This window comes from Anolis sagrei, chromosome 10 (genome assembly GCF_037176765.1).
Source record: "Anolis sagrei isolate rAnoSag1 chromosome 10, rAnoSag1.mat, whole genome shotgun sequence".
NCBI classification, from domain to species: domain Eukaryota; kingdom Metazoa; phylum Chordata; class Lepidosauria; order Squamata; family Dactyloidae; genus Anolis; species Anolis sagrei.
Genome location: NC_090030.1, coordinates 20,448,798 through 20,476,438, shown reverse-complemented (window position 1 = coordinate 20,476,438; position 27,641 = coordinate 20,448,798). Strand labels below are relative to the sequence as shown.

The window sequence follows — 27,641 nt, the reverse complement described above, 5'->3', positions numbered from 1 at the left end:
CAGGGGACAGCTAGTATAATATATTGCATGTATATATATATATCTTGTAAGCTGCTCTGAATCCCCTTCAGGGTGAGAAAAGCGGCATATAAATGCCGTAAATAAATAAATAAGTAAGTAAATAAATAAATAAATAGGAACAAGGGGCTTTGCAAGGGGAGCCTTCCCTAGTCCTAATGGGAGAAGCAAAGGATTTGTTTCATCTCCTTCCCCCTTCCTTCTTCCAACTCCCATGCGCTCAGTGAGCAACAAGCCAGCTTTCTGATTAATTCACTGCTGGCGGTTCTCTCTTGCAAACGCCTTCCAAGCCCTCCGCTTCCCAAGCTGTTCATCTCCATGAAGTCTGCAAAAATTGTTTGCTTCCAGGGAGGAGGGAAAGGGATTATGGATTTGGCCATAGAATAAATCTATGGAGAGGGAAGGAGAGGAAAAAACCAGGCGCATTTTGGTTCCAAATCTGTGCTCCTCGGTGGTGACATTGAGAGCTCCTCTGGGCAGTCTGGCCCCATTTGGAATGGGATATGTGTGATGTCTCTTGAGCCGATGCCTGTGTGCTATTATGCATGCATTGTTCTCCTCTGTTCTCCCTTAAGAGCCTCTGGAGAAAAGTACTGAGATATTTCTTGGGTTAATATAGAGCAGCGTTTCTCACTCTGAGAGTCGGGACCCCTGGGAGGGTCACAAGGGGTTTTCAGAGGGCTTGCCAAAAGACCATCAGAAAACATATATTTCTGATCGTCTTAGGAACCCCTTTGGCTGACGGCTGAAGATCTCCCCGTCTGTCCTTGTCTTCATTTTTAGAAACAGACAGCAAATCCTCCCATGAGAAGTCCTCCTCCACTGTGATTGGTTGGCCTATCAGGTGGCCTCTCAGCCAAGGGGAGACTCCAAGTGGAGAGGGGAGAGCAGGTGTGCTCAATGCATGGCAGTGTGGGGTGCATGTGCGGGTAAGGGAGAGTGCATGAGGCTGGAGGTTCACACAAATGAGTCCCTTCAAGGCATGGGGTTTCTATGTGGGAGGTTTGACCCAATTCTATCACTGATGGGACTCAGAATGCTCTTTGATTGTAGGTGAACTATAAATCCCAGCAACTACAACTCTCAAATGACAAAGTCTATTTTCCTCAAACTCCACCAGTGTTCACATTTGGTCATATTGAGTATTCATGCCAGGTTCAGTCCGGATCGATGATTGTTTGAATCCACAGTGCTCCCTGGATATAGGTGAACTACAACTCCAAAACACAAGGGCAATTCTCACCAAACCCTTCCAGTATTTTCTGCTGGTCATGGGAGTTCTGTGTGCCAAGTTTGCTTCAATTCCATCATTGGTGGAGTTCAAAATGTTATTTGAATGTAGGTGAACTATAAATCCCAGCAACTACAACTTCCAAATGAAAAAAATCAACTCCCTGCTAACCCCACCAGTATTCAAAATTGGGCATATCGGGCATTTGTGCCAAATGTGGTCCAGTGAGTGAAAATACATCCTGCATATCAGATATTTACATTGTGATTCATAACAGTAGCAAAATTACAGTTATGAAGTAGCAAGGATGATAATGTTATCGTTGGGCGTCACCCCAACATGAGGAACTGTATTAAGCGGTTGCGGCATGAGGAAGATTGAGAAACACTGACATAGAGAATAAGACCTTTAGGGAAAACATCCTGAAACTCAGCCCTTCTTGATCCACAAAACATCTAACTTGTTGGCCCATGATTGCCAGGCCAAGTCATCGGCATCTCTACAATGCTCTGCCAGAGCCAGGAATGCCAGTTTCAGAGTGACATCCAAATGCACCAAACGCCAGTCTCGGCAGACACATTCCAAACTCATGAGGGGCACTGAAGTCTCAAATGGCAACATCAGATTTGGGTAAAGTGGGCAAATGCAGCTCTTCTGGGCCGCGAAGGAGAGATGCCCTCACAGCCAGGCCTGGAGGGCACCAGAAGAGCCACCTGTCACTACTCTCCTGGCATCCGTGTGTCATCCCTAGGCCCTTATGAATCATCACATCTGCTGGGAAAACAAGAAGTCCTCCTCCAATGGAGCTCCGGCAACAACCCACAGCCCAGAATGAGTAAAGCGCAAGATGGAGCCTCTCTTTTCCAAATGGCACGGCTCCTGGCTCCCTCCCACCCAACCTGTCGCTTTCCCCTTCATCACAAGGCACAAAATACGCTGCTGCTGCTCCGTGACTGGCATCCGGTGGGCACAGCGTCCCCACGGACCCTGCCAGAGAGAACGGGTGGTGGGGGGAGGCACTGAGAAGCTGCCAAAAACAGCCTCCACGCCTCCATCCAGAAGGAGAGGATAGAGCATTCTTGGGAGGCTGATGAAGCACTTGCATTGATATTCCAACTGCGAGAAAAAAGAGATTCCATCAAAGCTTTAGGAAGAACTTCCTGGCAGTAAGAGCTCTTCAGCAGTGGAATGCAGAGTCCAGTGGGGTCTTCTTCTCTGGAGGTTTACAAGCAGAGGCTGGATGGCCATCTGCCAGGAGTGCTCAGACTGTGACTTCCTTCATAGATAAAAGGGGTTGGGCTGGATGGCCATTGGAGGTCCCTTCCAACTCTATGATTCTACAGACATTTTTTTTAATGTCAGTAGCAACTTGAGAAACTCCAAGTCGCTTCTGGTGTGAGAGAGTTGGCCGTCTGCAAGAATGTTGCCCAGGGGATGCCCAGATGTGTTACCATCCTGTGGGAGGCTTCTCTCATGTCTCCACATAGGAAGCTGGAGCTGACAGATGGGAGCTCTCTGCACTCCCCGGATTGCTAACCTTTTGGTTAGCAGTCCTGCCGACACAAGGATTTAACCCAGGCATGGGCAAACTTTGGCCCTCCAGGTGTTTTGGACTTCAACTCACACAATTCCTAACAGCAAAGGGGAAATAGAAGATGCAGAGAAGAATGCATGAGGGAGGGAGACAAATCTGGAGCAAGTCCCCTAACCCATTAGCTGCCCCTAGCCCCTCTTGGTTCGACATGGAGGGCGTCATAGCTTCATATCCATGGAAGCTCATGCTAAAGTAAAAACCGGACAGTCTTAAGGGGCTGCCACATCCCGCCCCTCCTTTGCTCTGAAATTGCCATGAGTCGGAGGGGACCGATGTGGCGTCCATGGCCCTCCGCATCATTGGGGGCCAACATAAAGAACTGATTCCTGAAGGAAGCAAGAAGAGAAAGGCAGGCCAGGGAACAGGCGGTGGGCGGTTGCGCATTTGCACCCGTCACACAGCCGCCAAGTGCCTCATAAGCCATATTTATCGCCCGCCTGGCGCACTCCTTCCATCTGCATAATGAACCGCTTCCCACATCCCTTTCCAGAAGCACAATAAAGCCCATGACGCGGAGGAGGAGGAGGCCCTCCATTGCTGGCTAAGCACAACGGGCTCAAGGGAGGGCAGAGCTGCAGGAGAAGGAAGGAAGGAAGGAAGGAAGGAAGGAAGGAAGGAAGAAAAGGAGGAAAAAAGAAAGGAAGGATGGATGGAAGGAGGAAAGGAAGGAAGGAAGGAAGGAAGGAAGGAAGGAAGGAAGGAAGGAGAGATGGGGAAAAGAGGGAGGGGAGGAAGGAAGGAAGGAAGGAAGGAAGGAAGGAAGGAAGGAAGGAAGGAAGGGAGGGAGGGAGGGAGGAAGAAATGGAGAACGAAGGAAGGAAGGAAGGAAGGAAGGAAGGAAGGAAGGAAGGAAGGAAGGAAGGAAGGAAGGAAAGAAGGAAAGAAGGAAAGAAGGAAAGAAGAAAGGAAGGAAGGTAATAAAGAAGAAAGGAAAAGGGGAAGGAAGGAAAGAAGGAAGGAAGGAGGAATGGATGGAAGGAAGGAAGGAAGGAAGGAAGGAAGGAAAAAACAAAGGAAGGAAGGAAAGAAGGAAAGAAAGAAAGAAGAAAGGAAGGAAAGAAAGAAAGAAAGATAGAGGGAAGGAAGGAGGAAGGGAAGGGAAGGGAAGGGAAGGAAAGAAAGAAAGAAAGAAAGAAAGAAAGAAAGGCAGGAAAGAAAGAAAGAAAGAAGGAAGGAAGGAAGGAAGGAAGGAAGGAAGGAAGGAAAGGAAGGAAGGAGGAAAGGAAGGAAGGAAGGAAAGAGAGATGGAGAGACGGAAGGAGGAAGGAAGGAAGGACAAAAGGAAGGACGGATGGAAGGAGGGCTGGCAGGCAGGCAGGCAGGTGAGGGAGCTGCCTCCGAAAATGCTGCATGTGTGTAAGAGAGGGCCCGTCTGGGTCAAGGATGGGCCCGAATGCCAGCAAGGCAGAAATATTGTCTCAGATTAGGGTGCCACAACTAGAACCAAAGCAGACTGCTCTGCCATGGGGCAGTAGCCCTACATCTCATAGTTGAAGCTGAGAAAGTCAGGTCCCAAGGTACAGTAAGCCCTCATTGGGTCCTAAACTAGGCTTTGCAGAAGGCAGCCTCTCTGTAGCCCCAAACAGTGTTAGAATTCAACCCCACACTGCTCAAGTCTGTAGTCCTCAGTGAGAAGCAGAGCGATAGAATCAAGCAAGGCTGAGAGAATCCCTTCTTCCCTCCTCATTCCTGAATGCCTGTTGTTGCTGTTTGTTTTCTCTCTCTCTCTCTCTGTCCTTTCTCCTCCCATCCTAATGGATGACTAGAATGGAACTTCTTCAGGATGCAAGTTCATTTGTTTTAAGACTGTGTGTTTATTTCTTTCATTCACCTTCCTTTTCTTTCTGAATTTCTCTGAAGTTGTTGTGTGAATGGGAAAATGTAGTCTTTCGAGATGTTTCCTTTGGTTTGAACTTAGAAATCACGGAGTTAGAGACAAAACTTACACCCAGTCCTCTTCTATCAAGAAATATAGTTCTCATGTCTTAATAAACCTTGTTGAAATTCTTAAGATTGAACTCTGCCTCTCGCTTCCTCAAGCTCAAGAATTCCTTACAGCCACACTAGAGTGCTTTCACTTGCTGTGAGATGAATGGTGGTAGGAGAGAAAAAAGTGCATCCGTTAGACCTCATATTTACTACTCCTGATATAGAATACTAAAGCTGGAAGGGATCCCCAAGGGTCATCCAGTCCAACCCTCTGTCATACAAGAAGACGCAATCAAAGCACTCCCGATAGACAGCCTGTGGAAAATCCTCCAGAGAACGAGACTCCACAACACTCCCAGACAGCCTACACCGCTGTCCATCAGCTCTTACTCTCAGGAAATCCTTTAGAAAGAAGCTTAAAACGTGGATGTGGGACCAGGCCTTCAGGTAACTAGGCAGACAATGACAATGACAATGTTGACAATGGCTTGGAAAAAGACTGTGGATAAGTTTGATGGAGTATCCAATCACAGAATTCTGCTAGATAATGTCCACCTAATCTGGTGGACATTATCTAGCAGAATTCTGTGATTGGATACTCCATCAAACTTATCCACAGTCTTTTTCCAAGCCATTGTCAACATTGTCATTGTCATTGTCTGCCTAGTTACCCGAAGGCCTGGTCCCACATCCACGTTTTAAGCTTCTTTCTAAAGGAGAGGAGGGATGAAGAGGGTCTAATTTTTCCCAGGGAATGCATTCCACAGGCAGGGGGCCATCACTGAGAAGGCCCTGACCCTCATCCCCGCCAAGCACATTGGAGACAGTGAGCAGGGCCTCCCCAGAAGATCTTAAACTCCGAGGTGGGACGTAGAAGGAGATATGTTCAGAGAGGTATGCTGGGCCGGAACTGTATAGGGTTTTATAGGTCAAAACCAGCACTTTGAATTTTTCTCGGAACGTTCCCTCTCTACCTTCACTTCTCCCAGCTAAACATTACCCAGAGGAAAGAAAAAGAGAAGGGAAGAAGGGAGGGAGGGAGGAAGAGAAGGATAGGTAGAAGGGAATGGAGGGAGGGAGGAAAGACAAATGGAAGGAAGGAAGGAAGGAAGGAAGGAAGGAGAAAGAGAGAGGAGGAAAGAGAGAAGGCAGGAAGGATGGAAGGGGGGAAGGGAGGGAAGGGAGGGAGAAGGAGGCAAGAAAGGAAGGAAGAGAGGGAAAGAGGGAGAAAGAGGCAAGGAAGGAAGGGAAGGAGGGAGAAAGAGGCAAGAAAGGAAGGGAGGGAAGGAGAGAGAAAGGCAAGGTAGGAAGGGAGGGAGGGAAGGAGAAAGAGGCAAGGAAGAAAGGAAGGGATGGAAGGAGGGAGAAAGAGGCAAGGAAGGAAGGAAGGGAGGGAGGGAGGGAGGGAGGGAAGGAGGGAGAAAGAGGCAAGGAAGGGAGGGAGGGAGGGAAAGAGGGATAAAGAGGCAAGAAAGAAAGGAATGGAGGGAAGGAGGGAGAAAGAGGCAAGGAAGGAAGGGAGGGAGGGAAGGGGGGAGAAAGAGGCAAGGAAGGAAGGGAGGCAGGGAGGGAAGGAGAAAGAGGCAAGAAAGGAAGGGAGGGAAGGAAGAAGGAAAGAGAGGAGGAAGGAAGAGTAGGATGGTGAGAGAGAAGAGGGCCTGAGAAAAGAACCCAAGGGGCCACATCCAACCTCGGGCCTGGGTTTGCCCATACCTGTTTTAAATACTTTACTATTTGGGGGAATTTCCCTAACAAACAGGTCTAGCACCTTGGACAGCTCCTATAAAACCAGCCTGATCCTGATACGGCTTTGTGAATACGGCAGGCACCTGTGCCCATGTAGAGCCAGCAGTCTCCTCTTCTGCCTTAGTCTTCCCAAAATAGAGATGCCCTTTGCAACAACAGCTTCACAATGCGGAGGGCTGGAGGGCAGGGCTGTGGGTCACAGCACAAGGAGCCAAGCAAAGTCACCTTGGACCAAGGTGCATCGAAGTGTTGGCCCTGAATGCTTTGGCCTGGAAAGCCTTGGTGGAGGGAGAGTTGCAAAATGAGCCCAGAATGAGATGCTGTCTCTCTCTGCCGCCATCCTCCTCCCTCTGCCTCCCTAATTTGGGGCACCGCTAATTGGGTCACCACTTTCCTTTGCAAAATCTTCCTCAGAGGCTCAGATTCATTAAAGGACGGAAGTGGGCACTCACTACCAGGCATGTGCTCTGAGAGTCTGTTCTGAGCCTACTTTGCATTCCCTTGGCAACCGCATAAGGAGACAAGCAAAGTCAACCCCATCTTTGCTCTGCTTTGCACTTGCGTTGTCCTCCTTGGAGGCCTTTAAACAGAGGCTGGATGACCATCTGTCAGGGGTGCTTTGATTGTGCCTTTCCTGCCTGGCAGAAGGGGGTTGCAATAGATGGCCTATGTGGTCTCTTCCAACTCTATGATTCTATGATCTATAATACTATGTAACATTAAGGAGTCCCCAGTGGGGCAATGCGTTAAACCCTTGTGTCAGTAGGACTGAAGACCGACAGGTCAGAGGTTTGAATCCAGGGAGAGTGTTAAATAGCTTCTGTGTGTCTGTCTATATATGTTGTGTGTCTATGGCATTGAATGTTTGCCATGTATATGTACATTGCAATCCACCCTGAGTCCCCTGCGGGGTGAGAAGGGTGGAATATAAATACTGTAAATAGTAAATAAGAGTGGGTTGAGCTCCCTCTGTCAGCTCCAGCTTCCCAGGCATCCCTTGGGAACATAAATACTGTAAATACATAAATAATAAATAAGAGTGGGTTGAGCTCCCTTGGTCAGCTCCAGCTTCCCAGGCGTCCCTTGGGAATACAAATACTGTAAATAAATAAATAACAAATGAGAGTGGGTTGAGCTCCCTCTGTCAGCTCCAGCTTCCCAGGCATCCCTTGGGAATATAAATACTGTAAATAAATACCAAATAAGAGTGGGTTGTGCTCCCTCTGTCAGCTCCAGCTTCCCAGGCATCCCTTGGGAATATAAATACAGTAAATAAATAAATAATAAATAAGAGTGGGTTGAGCCCCCTCGGTCAGCTCCAGCTTCCCAGGCGTCCCTTGGGAATATAAATACTGTAAATAAATAAATACCAAATAAGAGTGGGTTGAGCTCCCTCTGTCAGCTCCAGCTTCCCAGGTGTCCCTTGGGAATATAAATACTGTAAATAAATAATAAATAGACAAAAGTCCTTTGTCCCACCCTGGTCATTCCACAGATATATAAACCCATTTTCCTACTTCCAACAGACCTCACTACCTTTGAGGATGCTTGCCATAGATGCAGGCAAAACGTCAGGAGAAAATGCCTCCAGAACATGGCCATATAGCCCTGAAAAACCTACAACAACCCAGTGATTCCGGCCATGAAAGCCTTCGACAATACAATAAATAGATAAGAGTGGGTTGAGCTCCCTCTGTCAGCTCCGGCTTCCCAGGCGTCCCTTGGGAATATAAATACTGTAAATAAATAAATAAATAAATAAATAATAAGAGTGGGTTGAGCTCCCTCTGTCAGCTCCAGCTTCCCGTGCAGTGACATGAGAGAAACCTCCCACAAGGATGGTAAAAACATCAAAACATCTGGGTGACTCCTAGGCAATGCCCTTGCAGACAGCCAATTCTCTCATACTAGAAGCGGCTTGTAGTTTCTCAAGTCACTCCTAGAATAGAAAAAAAAGTAACACGATTTTTGTTCCTGGGTTATAAATGTCATTATTTCCTGATTGAGTCCATTATGAAAACATGGGGCACGTTTATTAAATTGCAAACACTTTTGTTTTTGCGTGAGGGACATCCCACAGCACCCTTTGCTCTAGTTTTTCAATGAATATCTCATTAGAGTCTCAACCGATTCAACCTAGTTTTTGGCAGCCACAAGAATGAAGTTCCTGGAGTAACACAACTACTTTCAAAGTCAGGAGCACACAAATAAACACGAAATAACACTTTCAAAACAGGAACAGGACATTTTTCAAATTCTGTTACATAATGTGATGGATGGGTGGATAAAAGACAGCATCCCAAGGATGCTATGTTGCCCCTTGTAATCTCTAGAACTCCCCTCTGGACTTTTTTTCTGGCCATAAGTTGCCAGGCCTTCCTTAACTGCTGTATTTGATATGTATGCATACATAAATTTTGATATGTATGCCAACTTAGGAGCCTCTGGTGGCGCAATGGGTTAAGCCTTTGTGCTGGCAGGACTCCCTCTGTCAGCTCCAGCTTCCCATGCAGGGACATGAGAAAAGCCTCCCACAAGGATGGTAAAACATCAAAACATCCAGGCATTCCTTGGGAAACGTCCTTGCAGATGGCCAATTCTCTCACACTAGAAGCAACTTGCAGTTTTGAATCTGGGGAGAACACGGTTGAGCTCCCTCTGTCAGCTCCAGCTCCCTGTGCAAGGACATGAGAAAAGCCTCCCACAAGGATGGTAAAACATCAAAACATCCATGCGTTCCTTGGGCAATGTCCTTGCAGACAGCCAATTCTCTCACACCAGAAGCAACTTGCAGTTTCGAATCTGGGGAGAACACAGATGAGCTCCCTCTGTCAGCTCCAGCTCCTCATGCAAGGACATGAGAAAAGCCTCCCACAAGGATGGTAAAACATCAAAACATCCAGGCATTCTTTGGGCAATGTCCTTGCAGAGGGCCAATTCTCTCACATCAGAAGCAACTTGCAGTTTCTCAAGTTGCTCCTGACATGAAAAAAAAAAAAAAGAATAAGAGGCCAGAAAGGACCCCAAATGGGCTCTTCTTGGCCTTGAGAGGCCAAGGCCTAGCCTTGTGCTGCTGGCGAAGAGAAAAGGTGAAGCGGGAAAGGAGGCAAGAAGGTTTCATGCAGTCGCAGCCACCTCCTCCTCTTCCATGGGTTCTCCCTCTGCTCCCAGAGTCGCTCTCCATGGTCCTGGGAAAGGCCAAATTGCTGGAATCCCTTTCTACTGCCCAGAGAATTGCCTTCTTCCCTCTTTGAAAGTATTCCCGTTGCCATAAGAAAGCTCAAAATAATTTTAAGGATCCATCTCACCCTGGACATTCCTTTTTGGCAGACGGTACAGGGTAATAAAAACAAGGACATATAGGCTGAGAGTTTTATCCTATTGCTGTGACTATGGTTTCACACTAATGTGGCATTAGGAGCTGTGCAATAGTGATTAGAATGTGGAAGGATGGGTGTTTTGTTTTTGTGATTCTACATATATAATGTGTCTTAATTTCACTGTATGGTGTACAATGACAATGAAGTTATTCTATTCAAGGCAGCGTTTCTCAACTCGGGGGTCGGGACCCCTGTGGGGGTTGCGAGGCGGGTGTCCGAGGGGTCACCAAAGACCATCAGAAAACACAATATTTTTGTTGGTCATGGGGGTTCTGTGAGGGAAGTTTGTCCCAATTCTATCATTGGTGGGGTTCAGAATGCTCTTTGATTGTATGTGAACTATAAATCCCAGCAACTACAACTCCCAAATGTCAAGGTCAATTTTTCATGCACTCCACCAGTGTTCACATTTGGGCATATTGAGTATTTGTGCCAAGTTTGGTCCAGATATACCATTGTGCTCTCTGGATGTAAGTGAACTAGAACTCCAAAACTCAAGGTCAATGCCCACCAAACCCTTCCAGTCTTTTCTGTTGGTCATGGGAGTTCTGTGTGCCATGTTTGGTTCAATTCCATCATTGATGGAGTTTAGAATGCTCTTTGATTGTACATGAACTATAAATCCCAGCAATTACAACTCCCAAATGACAAAATCAATCCCCTTCCCAACCCCACCAGTATTCCATTTTGGGTGTATCGGGTATTTGTGCCAAATTTGGTCCAGTGAATGAAAATACATCCTGCATATCAGATATTTACATTAAGATTCATGACAGTAGCAACATTGCAGATGGAAAGTAGCAACAAAAATAATTTTATGGTTGGGGCTCACCACAACATGAGGAACTGTATTAAGGCTTCACGGCATTAGGAAGGTTGAGAACCACTGTTCTAACAACTGTCTCCTGTTTGGATGGGGCTTTGGGGAATCTTTAGCACTCCCTACACATGGCTCTCCTGCATCTCCAGCACTCCTTGACCCCGGCACCTCTAGAACTCAAGCCCTGCCACGAAGCCCATGGCAGCCCCAGCGGAGAGCTTTGCCAGGCAAGAGCATCACTCCATCGCTCCCTTGCTGCTTCGTCTGCTGCCAGGGACTGCAGTGGTGACTCATCCAGAGCCATGCGTGGAGGAGGGAGAGATGTGCCGCGCCAAGCCCTCGGCCCCAAGAGGGCTCCCCGGGCCCCTATCCGGCCCTGGCTTGGGGTGTTCATCTTGCAGCAGGAATCACCCTCTCCCCCTTCCCTGGATGACCCCCAGACATACACTCAAAGGGGAAGGAGGCTGATGGAGGAGGAACATTCAAGTCCTGAAGTCCTTTAACCACACTTCATGCTCCCTTCTACCCCCGAAGCAGTTTATATAACAGTAAGATCTTTGCAAAAAAGGAAAAGGCACTGCTCACTTATTTGAGCAAATGCAGCCACCTAAAGAAGGTTCCTTCATGCCCAAACCTACAAGCTCCATGCTTCTGCTTCCCCTCAGCAAAATAGGACTCCTTTTCCTTCACCAGGCTATTGACTAGCAAAGAGGGTCTGCGTTTCTGCATTTTTGTAATTTGCAGCAATGTGTAGGCACACTAGAGGCTGCGGAAACATCTCTTTATTTATGTTTTGGAAGACCCATTAGGACTGGAAGAAAAAATGCAGTTGGTGTATTGTTGAAGGCTTTCATGGCCGGAATCACTGGGTTGTTGTAGGTTATTCCGGGCTATATGGCCATGTTCTAGAAGCATTTTCTCCTGACGTTTCACCTGCATCTATGGCAAGCATCCTCAGAGGTAGTGACTACCTCTGAGGATGCTTGCCATAGATGAAGGTGAAACGTCAGGAGAAAATGCCTCTAGAACATGGCCATATAACCCGGAAAAACCTACAACAACCCAATGCAGTTGGTGTTCAGAAGCTGGTCAAAGAGGGTGCATTTTGATTTCTTTGCACCAACCCTCTGCAAGATAGGAAAGAAAGAAAGAAAGAAAGAAAGAAAGAAAGAAAGAAAGAAAGAAAGAAAGGCAGGCAGGCAGGCAGATAGATAGTAAGATAGTAAGATAGATGGATGGATGGATGGACGGACGGACAGACAGACAGGAAGATGACAGATAGATAGATAGATAGATAGATAGATAGATAGAGAGGGGGGAGGGAGGGGGGGATGGACAGACAGACACAGGAAGACAGACAGATAGGAAGATAGATAGGAAGATAGATAGATAGATAGATAGATAGATAGATAGATAGATAGGGAGATAGGGAGATAGGGAGAGAGAGAGAGAGAGAGATAGGAAGATAGATAGGGAGATAGATAAGGAGATGGATGGATGGACAGACAGACAGATAGGAAGATAGGCAGATAGGAAGATAGATAGATAAGAAGATAGATAGATAGATAGATAGATAGATAGATAGATAGATAGATAGACAGAGAGAGGGGGGGAGGGAGATGGATGGACGGACAGATAGGAAGATAGATAGATAGATAGATAGATAGAGAGAGAGAGAGAGAGAGAGAGAGATAGGGAGAAAGATAGATGGATGGACAAACAGACAGATAGGAAGATAGGCAGATAGGAAAATAGGAAGATAGATAGATAGATAGATAGATAGATAGATAGATAGATAGATAGATAGATTAGATAGATAGCCATATAACTGAGCCAAAAAGGAACCAACCACCGCAAGAACTTTGTTTTGGGGGAAGCCACCTGATGATTCACTGAGAGAGGGCAAATGATTAGATTTTTCAGCCATATGGCCAATTATAGCACCGGCAGAGCTGGGTGGCTTTCATGGGACTCCTAAAACACATGCATCCAGTTGTTGGGTAGCAACTCCTAGCATTCTGCGCCATTAGCACAGCTGTCTGGGGATGCTGGGGCTTGCAATCCCACAATTTCCAATTCTGTGTGGAATGAGGCAGAAAGAGAAGAACGTAACATGTGCTGATGGGATTCTGAGTGTCACAGCTTACCAAGGAAAGCAATGTAGGGATGACAGTGAAATGAATATCACTGAAAAGGGTTACAAAGAGTGCCATGAATCCCATGGTATTTTCCTTAGAAAAGGAACCAAAAATAAAACTGCAGCTGCCAGGAGTCTTTCTGTCAATCTTTGGCGCAGTCACATCTGGAATGCTGTATGCAATTGAGACAGCATCCGTTCGTTCTCTCACATACAGACATGCATAATAGATTCCACAAAGCTGGAAGACATGAAGATGAGTCCTGGGGTCAGAACTCCTCAGGACTGTGGTTCTCAACCTTCTTAGGACCACGACCCCTTAATACAGTTCCTCATGTTGTGGTGACCCCCAACCATAACATTATATTCATTGCTACTTCATAACTATAATTTTGTTGCTGTTGTGAACTGCAATGTAAATATCTGATATGCAGGATGTATTTTCATTCACTGGATCAAATTTGGCACAAATACCTGATACGCACAAGTTTGAATACTGGTGGGGTCGCGGGGAGGATTAATTTTATCATTTTAGAGTTTCAGTTGCCGGGATTTATAGTTCACCTACAATCAAAGAGCATTCTAAACTCCACCAACGATTGAATTGAACCAAACTTGGCACACAGAACTCCCATGACTGAAAGTATTGAAAGGGTTTGGTAGGCATTGACTTTTAGTTTGGGAGTTGTAGTTCACCTACATCTAGAGAGCATTGTGGACTCAAACAATGATGAATCTGGACCAAACTTGGCATGGATATTCAATATGCCAAAATGTGAACACTGGTGGAGTTTAGGGAAAATAGACCTTGACATTTAAGAGTTGTAGTTGCTGGGATTTATAGTTCATCTACAATCAAAGAGCATTCTGGACTCCACCAATGACTGAACTGAACCAAACTTGGCAAACAGAACTCCCATGACCAACAGAAAATACTGGAAGGGTTTGGTGGGAATTGAGCTTTAGTTTGGGAGTTGTAGTTCACCTACATCCAGAGAGCACTGTGGACTCAAACAATGATGGATCTGGACCTTACTTGGCATGAATACTCAATATACCCAAATGTGAACACTGGTGGAGTTTGGGGAAAATAGACCTTGGCATTGAAGAGTTGTAGTTGCTGGGATTTAGAGTTCACCTACAACCAAAGAGAATTCTGAACCCCATCAATGATAGAATTGGGCCAAACTTCCCACATAGAATTCGCAGGACCAACAGAAAACATTGCATTTTCTGATGGTCTTTGGCGACCCCTCTGATACTCCCTCATGACAGACACCCCCCCCCCCCCCCCAGGGATCCCGACGCCCAGGTTGAGAAACGCCTCAGGGAAAGGCATTTGGGAACAATTTCCGGCTTAGAATAATACAATACATAGAATTATGACCATATAAAGAGGGAGTGCCTCCCTCCCCATCACACACATTAGATGCAATGGACATTGTTCTCCTACTAAGGAAAGGTGTTGCATTGCTAATCCGATCCGCAAGCTTGGGAGAGTGGACACAATGTATTGCCTATTAGCTTCTGGCAGAAAAATATAGGTCTCAAGTTGGCTAAGGATGTTGCCGCAACCGCTCATTGCCAGCTCTATGCAATTCATTGAATTCAAGCTGAGATGGATTGGGGTAATGTTCAAAGCGCTGCCTCTCAAAGCTTTGCCAGCAAAGTGGTGCCCACAACTGAACAGTTGCCAACAAGTCTCCGAAAGTCTGGCCAAAAGGAAAAGCAAAGCCAATGCTGCAGAACCATCGGGGCCTTTTATTAGACCTGACATCCTTCCTTGGAAAGAAGAGCAAGATATTCTGTATCACTCATTAGAAAACTCTAGAGATGCAAGAAAAGGATCTTTGCCGTTGGTTATTAGCAGCTTTAAGTCTTATGAGGGACATCTGAGGGACCTGGCTACTTTCAGCTTCAAGAAGAGGATATGGTATTACAATCTCTAAATATAGGGGTGGCATGAAGGGCATGACTTCTTAAATGACGTGACATGGGAAATTGGCACTTTTTTCCTCTCCAAGTGCCAGGGATTGGCATCATCTTTGTGCCCATTGACTACAATAGTTCCTTTCTTTCCTGGAAACTCAATGAAGCTGTAGATCTAGACCAAGTGAAAGGAAATATATATGTTTGCATGATGGATAGATAAAATATATGGCTCTCACTATGAGAGAATGGGTTACAGATATAGGTAACCTTATAGTAAAGCTCTGGATTTGAGAAATCCTGGTGGGTCGAGGCAAAGTCATTACTTAATTACTTATAGGGTAATTCATAGGGTCTATTGCTTATAGGGTAATTCATAGGGTCTATTGCTTATAGGGTAATTCATAGGGTCTATTATAGGATCCTTCATAGGGTCTATCATTCATAGGGTCTATTACTTATAGGGTCACTCATAGGGTCTATCATTCATAGTGTCTATTACTTATAGGGTCACTCATAGGGTCTATCATTCATAGGGTCTATTACTTATAGGGTCACTCATAGGGTCTATCATTCATAGGGTCTATTACTTATAGGGTCACTCATAGGGTCTATCATTCATAGGGTCTGTTACTTATAGGGTCACTCATAGGGTCTATCATTCATAGGGTCTATTACTTATAGGGTCACTCATAGGGTCTATCATTCATAGGGTCTATTACTGATAGGGTCACTCATAGGGTCTATCATTCATAGGGCCTATTAAATATAGGGTCATTCATAAGGTCTATCATTCATAGGGTCTATTACTTATAGCAGCTGGAGGGCCTCAAACTGCGGCCCTCCAGCTGGTTGGGACTTCAACTCCCAGAATTCCTGACAATTGAACAAGCTCATTAAGGCTTATGGGAGTTGGAGGCCCAAACAGCTGGAGAGCCACAGTTTGAGGATGCCTGACTTATAGGGCTATTCATAGCATCTATCATTTATTGGGTCTATTGCTTAAAAGGTCATTCACAGAGTCTATTACTTATAGGGTCATCCATAGGGTCTATCATAGGCTCCATTGCTTATAGGGTCATTCATAGTATTATCCATCATTCTTAGGGTCTATTATTTATAGGGTCATTCATAGGGTCTATCATTCATAGCGTCTATTACTTATAGGGTCATTCATAGCATCTATCATTCAAAGGGTCCATTACTTATAGTGTCATTCATAGGGTCTATCATTCATAAGGTCCATTGCTTATAGGGTCACTCATAGGGTCTATCATTCATAGAGTCTATTACTTATAGGGTCTATTATCTATAAGGTCATTCATAGGGTCTATTATTCATAGGGTCTATTACTTATAGGGTCATTCATAGCATCTATCATTCATAGGGTCTATTGTTTATAGAGTCATTTATAGGGTCTATCATTCATAAGGTCTATTACTTATAGGGTCATTCATAGCATCTATCATTCATAGGATCTATTGTTTATAGAGTCATTTATAGGGTCCATCATTCATAGGGTCTAATGCTTATAGGGTCATTCATAGGGTCTATAATTCATAGAATCTATTATTTATAGGGTCACTCATAGGGTCTAACATTCATAAGGTCTATTGCTTATAAAGTCATTCATAGGGTCAATCATTCAGAGGGTTTTCCAGTTCAGTGGGTTATGCAACCAAATTGGACACTTTAGGGGAAAGGATGTCAAAGCTGGGCTTGTGGCACAAGCAGCCCTAATGCATGCCACACTCATTCTGTTCAGGGTTATTGGGATGAGTCACTTATAACAATTCCCACAGATCTGCAATCTTAGGCCAGAATGCTAGAAGGTCGACTTCTTATCAAGTGAATGAATGAGCGGAGTAGCAAACATTCTGTGCATTTATCCCACAAAACCACAAAAAGAAGATGTGGCGGAGTGAGAACAAAGAGCCACTGAAGGTTCCAGGACTGAAGAAGGCCTTCTTGGGTGAGGCAGCCTCCCTCACCAGCCACAACTCAACACACAAGTGGAATGGGATTTTCCTTTGGCAGAAGGGGACTGGTGGATTTTGAGTGTGTTTGCACTACAGAGTTAAAGCAGACCAGTCCCACTTTCACTCCCATCCTGGGATCTGTAGTTCCTGTGCCTCTTGTGAACTCCTGCTCTAACGGGCCCTTGAGAGGAAGGATGGGGAACTGAAATACAAGGAGATCGGTTTGAGTGCTTTGATCCAGCACTTGGAGCACTGACCCAAACTACAAATCCCATGGGGAACTGAAATACAAGGGGATCGGTTTGAGTGCTTTGATCCAGCACTTGGAGCACTGACCCAAACTACAAATCCCATGGGGAACTGAAATACAAGGGGATTGGTTTGAGTGCTTTGATCCAGCACTTGGAGCACTGACCCAAACTACAAATCCCATGGCTGCATAGGATGGAGCAGTGAAGGTTGAAAAGGAACCAAACCACGATAACTGTGCAATACAGATGTATTCAAAATCAAAATAGCTCTTTTCCCTTACCGTCCCTGGGGGCCTCATCACACTAGAGAATGAATCCACTTTAAATCCGGTTGCTGCCTCCTGCAGAATTCTGGGGTTTGTAGTTTAGAGAGGAACCTTTAGCAGCCTCACTAAACTACAAACCCCAGAATTCTGCAGGAAGCAGAAACTTGGTTTAAAGTGGATTCATTCTCTAGTGTGATGAAGCGTCAAGCAGGCAACAGGACCTGCATGGAATAGATGTGTTGCCTTGCACAGATATCTCAGCTTTAGTCATCGCAGCTCCATCCTAGGATTGGCACTTTGATGAGCTCCTTGGACATCTCTGCCCGGGATCTCGGAACTACAATTCCCAAGGGAAAAGGAGAAGAGGGAACTGGGTGACAAACATCCTTTGGAGACTTGTTGTTGTCCTCAATCCTGCGCCAGGATTTTTGGCACACAGTGGCCCCACTGTATCCTACGGGGAGCTGAAGAGAGGCCACCATTAATCCTGTCAAGCGGGAGCTGGTTTGCCAGGCGACTCATTGGCTTTGCCCAGGTGCCAAGCAGCCTGGAAGCTTTGCAAGGAAACGGAGAGAAGAGAGAAGCATCCCCATCCCCGGCACGTCCCCTTGGCTGGCTCTTTCACGGCCACCTTGTTGTCATCCTCTTCAGAGCCCACTGGTTCTTAGGGGGCACAACAAGGGCACCAGGCATTCTAGAGGAGTGACATTCGTGCCAACGAACAGTACTGAGCTTGTGGTGTTGGCGCCAGTCCGGCAAGCAGAGCTCCCGATGCTTGTACACTCACTACCGACTCTTCATCAACAGCCCCCACTGTCCTCAGCCAGGGAAGGGTCGCACAAAATGCTCTTCAGCCATTTTTTATTTGATTGATTTTCCTTTCTATTGTCTCCCAGAAACAATCAACCCTCTCCCCTCCCTCTGCTGCGGCTCTTCTTCCCTCTCCCTCCATTCTTCCTCCACAAACCGCTCTGGCTTCTTCTCTGAGCCAAGACCAATCTCTCCCCAAAACACATAAACCCTGTGGTTTGAAATACTCCACACCATGCTCTGCAACACGGACCTGCAAGGAGGAAGCATCTCCGCTTTCTTGCATCAACCTTTTCCTGTGCCTTTAAAGCCCCACTCTCCATTGACCAATTCACAGGTGGAGGAAGAGGGTTCGATGGGGTCCCTTCTGGCTCTATGAACTTTCAAGATGGACTAGATGGTGATCCTTAACGACTGGATGGCCATTCATTGGGAGAGCTTGGGTGATATCTCCCTCAATAGCAGATGGGACTGGATGGCTTTGGGGGTCCCTTCTATGAACATTCAAAATGGGCTAGATGGTGGTCCTTAAACAGGGGCTGGATGGACATCTATTGGAAGAGCTTTGGTCAGATCTCCATTTATGGCAGGAGGGAGCTGGACTGATTGGCCCGTGGGGTTTCTTCTAGCTGTATGCACTTTCAAGATGGACTAGATGGTGGTCTTCATGCATCAGATGGCCATCTGTTCGGAGAGTTTGGCTAGATTTCGTGGCAGGGGAGGGCTGGACTGGATGGCCCTTGGGGTCCCTTCTATGGCTTGTCAAGACGAACTAGATGGTGGTCCTTATGGATTGGATGGCCATCTGTTGAAGGAGCTTGGGTGATATCCCTCTCCATGGCAGAAGAGGGCTGGAATGGATGGCCCTTGGGGTCCCTTGAATGACTATTTAAGATGGGATTATAATAATAATATTTATTTATTTGATCAGTCATATGACCATTTCAAAATAGAACACAAGTAAAAAAACAAAACAAAAAGGTGAGGACAGCAGCTGACCTTCTTAAGATGGGACTAGATGGTGGCCCTTAAACAGGGACATCCATTAGGAGGGCTTTGGCTAGATCATTCATGGCAGGAGGAGTTGGACTGGATGGCCCTTTGAGTCCCTTGAATGACCATTCAAGATACTATAGCTTACAGTCCTTAAACAGGGGGTGGATGGCCATCCTTTGGGAGAGCTTTGGCTAGATGTCCATTCATGGCAGGAAGGGGCTGGACTGGATGGCCCTTGGGGTCCCTTCTGGCTCTATGAACTTTTAAGATGGGCAAGATCTGTTGAGAGGACTTGAGTGATATCTCTCTCCATGGCATAAGGGGGTTGCACTGGATGGACTTTGGGGTCCCTTGAATGACCATTCAAAATGTATTTAAGATAGATTAGATCAGTGGTTCTCAACCTTCCTATTGCCACAACCCCTTGATGCAGTTCCTCATGTTGTGGTGACACCAAACCATAAAATTATTTTCATTGCTACTGTTATGAATCGTAAATATCTGAGATGCAAGAAGTATTTTCAGTCGCTGGTCCAAATTTGGCACAAATGCCCGATACGTCAAAATTTGAATACTGGTAAGGTTGGGGGGTTGATCTTGTCATTTGGGAGTTGTAGTTGCTGGGATGTATAGTTCACCTACAATCAAAGAGCATTCTGAACCCCACCAATGATAGAATTGGGCTAAACTTCCTACACAGAACCCCCATAATCAATAGAAAATATTTTGTTTTTTATGGTCTTTGGTGACTCCTCTGACACCCCCTTGCAACCTCCACAGGGGTCCCGATCCCCAGGTTGAGAAATGCTGGACTAGATGGTGATCCTTAAACAGGGACTGGATGTCCGTCTGTTGGGAGGGCTTTGGCTAGATCTCATGGCAAGAAAGGGATGGTCAGGATGGTCCTTGGAGTCCCTTGAATAACCATTTAAGATGGAATAGCTGGCAGTCCTTAAACAATGGATGGATGGCCATCTGTTGGGAGGGCTTTGGTTAGAGAGGGCTGCACTGGATGGCCCTGAGAGCTCCTTCGGGTTCTATGATCTTTCAAGATGGACTAGTGCAATGTAATACGATATAATACTACTACTACTAATAATAGTATGATATTATAATTATATATTTATATTATATGTAATATTACTAATAATTTTTCAATATAGTGGTATGGTGCAATATAGAAATGTTTAATGCTGATATTGTACTATGCTAATAATATAATATATTGTATGTAATATATACCTTGTAAGCCACTTTGAGTCCCTTTCGGGGTGAGAAGGGCAGCATATATACACCGTAAATAAATAAATAAATAAATAGTGATGGTACTAGTCCATATGGACTGGGGTCCCTTGAATGACTATTCAAGATGGACTAGATGGTGATCCTTATGGACTGGATGGCCATCTGTTGAGGGAGCTTGGGTGATATCCCTCTCCATGGCAGAAGAGGGCTGGAATGGATGGCCCTTGGGGTCCCTTGAATGACTATTCAAAATGGGACTAGATGGTGGTCCTTAAACAGGGGCTGGATGGCCGTTTGTTGGGAGGTCTTTGGTTAGACTGGATGGCCCTGTGGGCCCCTTCTGGCTCTATGAACTTTCAAGATGGACTAGTGATGGTAGTTCTTAAGGACTGGATGGTCATCTGTTGAGAAAACTTGGGTGATATCTCCCTCCATGGCAAAAGGGGGCTGGACTGCACGGCCCTGGGGGTCCCTTGAATAACTATTCAAGGTAGACTAGATGGTGGTCCTTAAACAGGGGCTGGATGGCCTTGGCTCCATGGCAGAAGGGGGTTGGACTGGATGGTCCTTGGGTTCTCTTGAATGACCATTCAAGATGGACTAAATGGTGATCCTTAAGGACTGGATGGCCATGTGTTGGGAGGACTTTGGCTAGATCTCTATTCCTGGCAGGACGGGGTTAGACTGGATGGCCCTTGGGTTCCATCTAGTAGATAGACTTGATGGTGGTCCTCAAACAGGGACTGGATGGCCATCTGTTGGTTAGACTAGATGGCCCTGGGGGTCCTTTCTAGCTATATGACTAGAGATGGTAGTCTTTAAGGACTGTATGGCCATCTGTTGGAAGGGCTTGTGTGGGATCTCCTTCCATGGCAGGAGGGGGTGGTGGAATGACCTTTCAAGATGGACTGGATGGTGATCCTTAAGGACTGGATGGCAATCTGTTGGGAGAGCTTTGGCTAGATCTCATAGTAGGAGAGGACTGGGCTGGATGGCCCTTGGGGTTCCTTGAATGACCATTCAAGATGGACTAGATGGTGGTCCTCAAATGGGGTCTGGATGGCCATCTGTTGGGAGGACTTTGGTTAGACTGGATGGCCCTGGAGGTCCTTTCTAGCTATATGACTAGAGATTGTAGTCTTTAAGGACTGTATGGACTGGATGACCCTTGGGATCCCTTAAATGACCTTTCTAGCCAAAGCCCTCCCAACAGATTGCCATCCAGTTCTTAAGGATCACCATCCAGTCCATCTTGAAAGGTCATTCAAGGGATCCCAAGGGTCATCCAGTCCATCCAGTCCTTGAATGACCTGGATGGTGATCCTTAAGGACTGGATGGCAATTTGCTGGGACGGCTTTGGCTAGATCTCATGGTAGGAGAGGACTGGACTGGATGGCCCTTGGGGTCCCTTGAATGACCATTCAAGATGGACTAGATGGTGGTCCTCAAACAGGGTCTGGGTGGCCATCTGTTGGGAGGGCTTTGGTTAGACTGGATGGCCCTGGGGGTCCTTTCTAGCTATACGACTAGAGATGGTAGTCTTTAAGGACTGGATGGCCCCTGGGATCCCTTCAATGACCTTTCAAGATGGACTGGAAGGTGATGGACTTGATGCTGATCCTTAAGGACTGGATGGCAATCTGTTGGGAGGGCTTTGGCTAGATCTCATGGTAGGAGAGGACTGGACTGGATGGCCCTTGGGGTCCCTTGAATGACCATTCAAGATGGATTGGATGGTGGTCCTCAAACAGGGTCTGGATGGCCATCTGTTGGGAGGGCTTTGGTTAGACTGGATGGTCCTGGAGGTCCTTTCTAGCTATATGACTAGAAATGGTAGTCTTTAAGGACTGGATGGACTGGATGGCCCTTGGGATCCCTTGAATGACATTTCAAGACGGACTGGATGGTGGCCCTCAAACAGGGTCTGGATGGCCATCTGTTGGGAGGGCTTTGGTTAGACTGGATGGCCCTGGAGGTCCTTTGTAGCTATATGACTAGAGATGGTAGTCTTTAAGGACTGGATGGACTGGATGGCCCCTGGGATCCCTTGAATGACCTTTCAAGATGGATTGGATGGTGGTCCTCAAACAGGGTCTGGATGGCCATCTGTTGGGAGAGTTTTGGTTAAACTGGATGGCCCTGGGGGTCCTTTCTAACTATATGACTAGAGATGGTAGTCTTTAAGGACTGGATGGACTGGATTACCCTTGGGATCCCTTGAATGACATCTCAAGATGGCCCTTGGGGTCCTTTGAATGACCATTCAAGATGGATTGGATAGTGGTCCTTAAGGAGTGGATGGCCATCTGTTGGGAGGGCTTTGGCTAGATCTTAGGGCAAGAGAGGACTGGGCTGGATGGCCCTTGGGGTCCTTTGAAGACCATTCAAGATGGACTGGATGGTGACCCTTAAGGACTGGATGGCCGTCTGTCGGGAGGGCTTTGGCTCATGGCCTTGGGGGTTCCCTCCACCTGCGGGTCCCTTACCTTGGTGCGCATCTGCCCGGAGGTGGAGACCTTGCGGATGAGCTTGTGGGAGGAGGCGCCCCCTCCGCCGCCCTCCTGCTCTGCCTCGCTATCCGAGGACTCCTCTCCCGCCGCCTCCAGCCCGCCTCCGCCTCCTGCCGCGGAAGCCGGGGACAAGCGGTCCATGGCTGGCGGGGGCGCCGGGAACAGCTCGGCCATCCTTCCTTCCTTCTTTCCCTCGAGGCGCGGATACGGGGGGAAGGGGCTGCTCTGCGGCGCCCTCCGGCAAGGAAGAGCCGCGGAGCCGGACTGGAGAGGTCTCTAATGCTTCCCTCCCTCGCGCTCTTTCTGCGCATGCGCGCTCAGCTGCAAACAGGTGGGTGTCCTAAGGAGGAGGAGGAGGAGGAGGGAGACAGAAGAAGGGGGGGGGGCTTCCGAAATGTATAGGATTTGTGTGCTTTGAATGTGAGTCTGGTAAGAGAGCAGAGAATAATTCCTCGTGTTGCTCTTCCTCTTCCTCCTCCTCTTTCCTCCTTGCAGCGTGGGTCTAGTCCTGAGTGGGATTCCTTAAGGAGGAGGAGGGGGCGGAGGAAAGAGCTGGCCTAGTGTAGACGCAGGGGGCCAGATCCGCGATGGAAGCGGTGACGTCAGAGCCGGGGGAGGCGCCTTCACAGGAGACTCAAGCCTTGTCCTTGTTGCCCAATTCTCCTGTGAAGCCGAGAGAGTGTGACTCCGTGATGGGAACCGACAAAGGCGGGGGGGGGGCGAGCCCGACTCCCCCCTCACCGTTCCCATGGCAACCGTTGCCAACAGAGAGCAGGTGCCTCGCGGGCGGGGGCACATGCCTGTCAATCAAACCCCTGGTGGGGCTTCTTATTATATCACTGGTGGGTTGGGAGGAGGAGGATTAGAAGGGCCTCTTTCTCAGGATCCCTTCCCGCCCCCAAACAGGGCTTCATGTGGGGCTCCTTACAAGGAGAGTGTGGACCCCATATAAGGCCACATGGAGCCCCCATCTACACTGCCCCAGATAATTTTCAAAGGTAAGTAAACAGTATTTTGGCGCCCCCCCCCCCCCAACCAATCATTGATATATATTTTCTGTTCGTCGTGGGAGTTCTGTGTGCCATATTTGGTTCAATTCCATCATTGGTGGAGTTCAGAATGCTCTTTGATTGTAGGTGAACTATACATCCCAGTAACTACACTTGCCGCACTTGCTCCCTTGCCTGGCCCGCTTTGGGTCCGGAGGCGTGCCTGAAGACACCAAAAGTCACCTCTTCTCCTGACTTTCTCCTCAGCCATTGGGACCGAGAGAGAGAGAGAGAGAGAGAGAGGTAGAGATGCCCACCTTTCCTGAAGGTAGGCACAAAAACAAAGGAGGGAGCGGAGGTGGGAGATACCTCCAGCCGGAGGGGCTCTCTCTCTCTCTCTCTCTCTTGGTCCCAATGGCTGAAGAGAAAGTCAGGAGAAGAGGCGACTTTTGGTGTGCACGCTGGGGTCTTCAGATACGCCTCTGGACCCAAAGCGGGCCAGGCACGGTGGCTCTGCCCCTTGGCCCACCCGCGGATTGGGGAGAGGAGAGGAGGCGGGTGGAGCACCGGGGGATCGGGAAAGGGAGCCGGTCATGGGGAAGGGATCGAACGCGGAGAACGATTGAGCGCCGGCTCTGCTCACGCACCCAGTGGCCGGGTGGAGCAGGAATGAGAGGGGCTAGGCGAGGCTCAAGGACCCGGCCCCTTTGGGAAGAGGATCGCCCGGCAGCGAGGCAAGAAAGCCGAGGCTCCCACCAGACTGCTAGGGCTGTTGTGAGATGAGGGGGCACTCCTCAAGTGGCGGTCGAGGGGCATTTACAGAGGTGCCTCTGCGCCCCTGGCAAAAAAAGTGTTCTGCGACTGCTTACTTCGCGTAATGGACGAGCCGCCCCTGCTGCCATATAAAATCCAGATTGCCTGCGAGCCTAGCTACCCAATCCTGTCACATTTGTGTGGACCAAGGTTTATGGATAGACAGGCCTCCCCCAAGTTACAAACAAGAGAGGTTCGGTGGGCTTGTTCTTAAGTTGAATTTGTATGTAAGTCGGAACAGGGACATGTTTTGAGTGTCACTCCAACCAATATATCTATAAATATGTGTGTGTGTGTGTGTGTGTATACAAAACCAACCTTAAAAACTGGCATAGACACTGAGAACTGCAAAGCCCTGGCCCTTGAGCGCTCCAGCTGGAGGTCAGCTGTGACCACCAGTGCTGTAGAATTTGAAGAGGGACAAATGGTTTGAGTGTCACTCCAACCAATATATATATGTGTGTGTGTGTATATATGTGTGTGTGTTTGTATATATACAAAGCCAACCTTAAAAACTATGGTGTAGACACTGAGAACTGGGAAGCCCTGGCCCTTGTGTGCTCTAGCTGGAGGTCAGCTGTGACCAGCAGTGCTGCAGAATTTAAAGAGGCATGAATGGAGGGCAAAAGAGAGAAATGTGCCAAGAGAAGGTATGTCAAGCCATCCCTGACCGGGACTTCCTTCCACCTGGAAACTGATGTCCTCACTGCGGAAGAACATGCGGATCAAGAATAGGTCTCCACAGCCACCTACGTATCCACCACCAAGACACTACACTTGGAGGACCATCTACAATGGATCATCTAAGTATGTGTGTGTGTGTGTGTGTGTGTGTATGCATGCTTTGGATAGCATACCTGTGCTTTCTTTGCTGTCTTGTACCCCCCCCCCCCTTCAGATATCACCTCACTTCCTGTCTCTGTAAGAATTTTGGAAAAGGTGGCTTGTTGTGAAAGCAAGGATTGGAGAAAAACCTTCTGTGAAGACCCCTTTCCCCCCTGAATAACTCTTCCAGGAGTGGATTTCTCTTCCAAGGGGCAGATTTCTCTCACTTCCTGTTGTCTCTCTCCTGTTCCTAACTAGGAGTCGTTTGTAAGTCGGATGTTTGTGTCAGCATTCCAGTTCTGCTATTTCTTCTTGAGGTCCAAAAGGCTCAGTTTGACTGGCATGTCCTGCAATGGCATTGTGTGTCTTCTCCTTCCTGGTCTATGATTCATGCCTATTCATTCCACAAGACATGTGTTCAGTCACTCATTAGAATAATGCCTGTTGTTGTTGTCCCTTTTTTTACTGGCAACAGTGGACCTTCCACTGGCCACACTATGCAATTATAGCACTACAATTCTACTTTATAACCATGGAAACTGAGAGTTGGAAGGTATCATCTGGACCATCTAGTTCAGCCCCATACCTGAAATATGGCCATCCAAGCTCTGTTTGAAGGTCTCCAAAGATCGAGAATCCACCCCCTTTAGAAGCTATCCAATTCTATCTGGACAGTAAATAAAGAGCAACACTAAAAAAAAAACAGGGGGATTCCAGACAAGAATCAATCAAGGCTATCTAACACCTCCCAACAAAGGATCCCCAAGGCAGGAAGCAACCAAGCTTTGAAGCTGCAAGGCCATTAAATAAGAATCAAGGTGGCCAATTGCAACATTTAGACTTGCCACAAACAGACAAGAGTTCTTTCTCCCACCCTGGATTTTACACAGATGTATAAACTTCACTTGCCTAGTTTCCAACAGACCTCACAACCTCTGAGGATGCCTGCCATAGATGTGGGTGAAATGTCAGGAGAGAATGCTTCTGGAACATGGCCAGACAGCCTGGAAAACTCACAGCAACCCATGAAGGCCATGAAAGCCTTTGACAACACATTCGTGAACGGCATCTCTTGGAAAACACATGTCCCCTTGATCCCAGGTCCAGGGAGCACATGCTGGGGATGTGGCTGCGGTTGCCGGGGTTGCCCTTTGCACTGTTTTATCTCATTGTGTTTGTGGTGGAGCGCCTTCTTCTCACAGGAAGCAATCCACAAAGGCTCTCTCGTTGTGCAAAGGAGCTCCATGGGGTCCCTGCAGCGCTCACCGCTGTCTGTGGCAGAGGAGCCACAGGGATCCCGAATGCAAGGGATGTCGCTTCCCAAGCAACTCCTCAAACTCCATCGGCTCCCACTGTCAAAACACAACTAACTTCCCCACCTTGCTTTCATGCAATTTGGACTATAATTAAATGCTCCCTGATGTGTTTGTATTACATCTCAGGACGACTGAGGACAGTGGAATCCTCATTGAATCCTCATATTGTGCCCAATTCTGGGCACCACAACTGTAGAGAGATATTGACAAGCTGGAATGTGTCCAGAGGAGGGCGACTTAAATGATCAAGGGTCTGGAGAACAAGCCCTATGAAGAGCGGCTTAAAGAGTTGGGTATGTTTACCCTGAAGAAGAGAAGTCTGAGAGGAGATATGATAGCCATCCTCATATTGTGCCCAGTTCTGGGCACCACAATTGAAGAGAGATATTGACAAGCTGGAATGTGTGCAGAGGAGTCCAACCCCCTGCCAAGAAAGAATATTACATTCAAAGCACCCCTGACAGATGGCCATCCAGCCTCTGTTTAAAAGCTTCTAAAGAAGGAGCTTCCACCACACTCCAGGGCAGAGTTCCACTGCTGAATGGCTCTCAGAGTCAGGAAGTTCTTCCTCATGTTCAGATGGAATCTCCTTTCTTGTAGTTTGAAGCCATTGTTGAGAAACTGGAGCTGTCAGATGGAGCTCACCCCACTCCCCAGATTCAAACCGGAGACCTTTCAGTCCGCAGTCCTGCCAGCCCAAGGGTTTAACCCATTGCGCCACTGGGGGCTCTGTTTGTACTTTGCAGTGAGATGGAGTTTTAAAGCAGAGGACGGATGGCCATCTGCCAGGAGGGCTTTGACTGGGTTGGAAAAATGAACTTTGGGGTCTTTTTCAATACTAGGATTCTGAAACTGA

General features: G+C 47.4%; 1 protein-coding gene across 1 annotated transcript in view; it reads right to left on the bottom strand.

The window, feature by feature from the left end:
• Positions 1-23,214, bottom strand: part of DGKK (diacylglycerol kinase kappa) — an 83,702-nt gene extending 60,488 nt beyond the window's left edge. The window contains exon 1 of the mRNA XM_067471595.1: positions 22,819-23,214. Coding sequence (XP_067327696.1) covers positions 22,819-23,016 — 198 coding nt within the window. The 5' untranslated portion in view covers positions 23,017-23,214. The remainder of the gene's footprint in view (positions 1-22,818) is intronic.
• Positions 23,215-27,641: the final 4,427 nt, after the last annotated feature.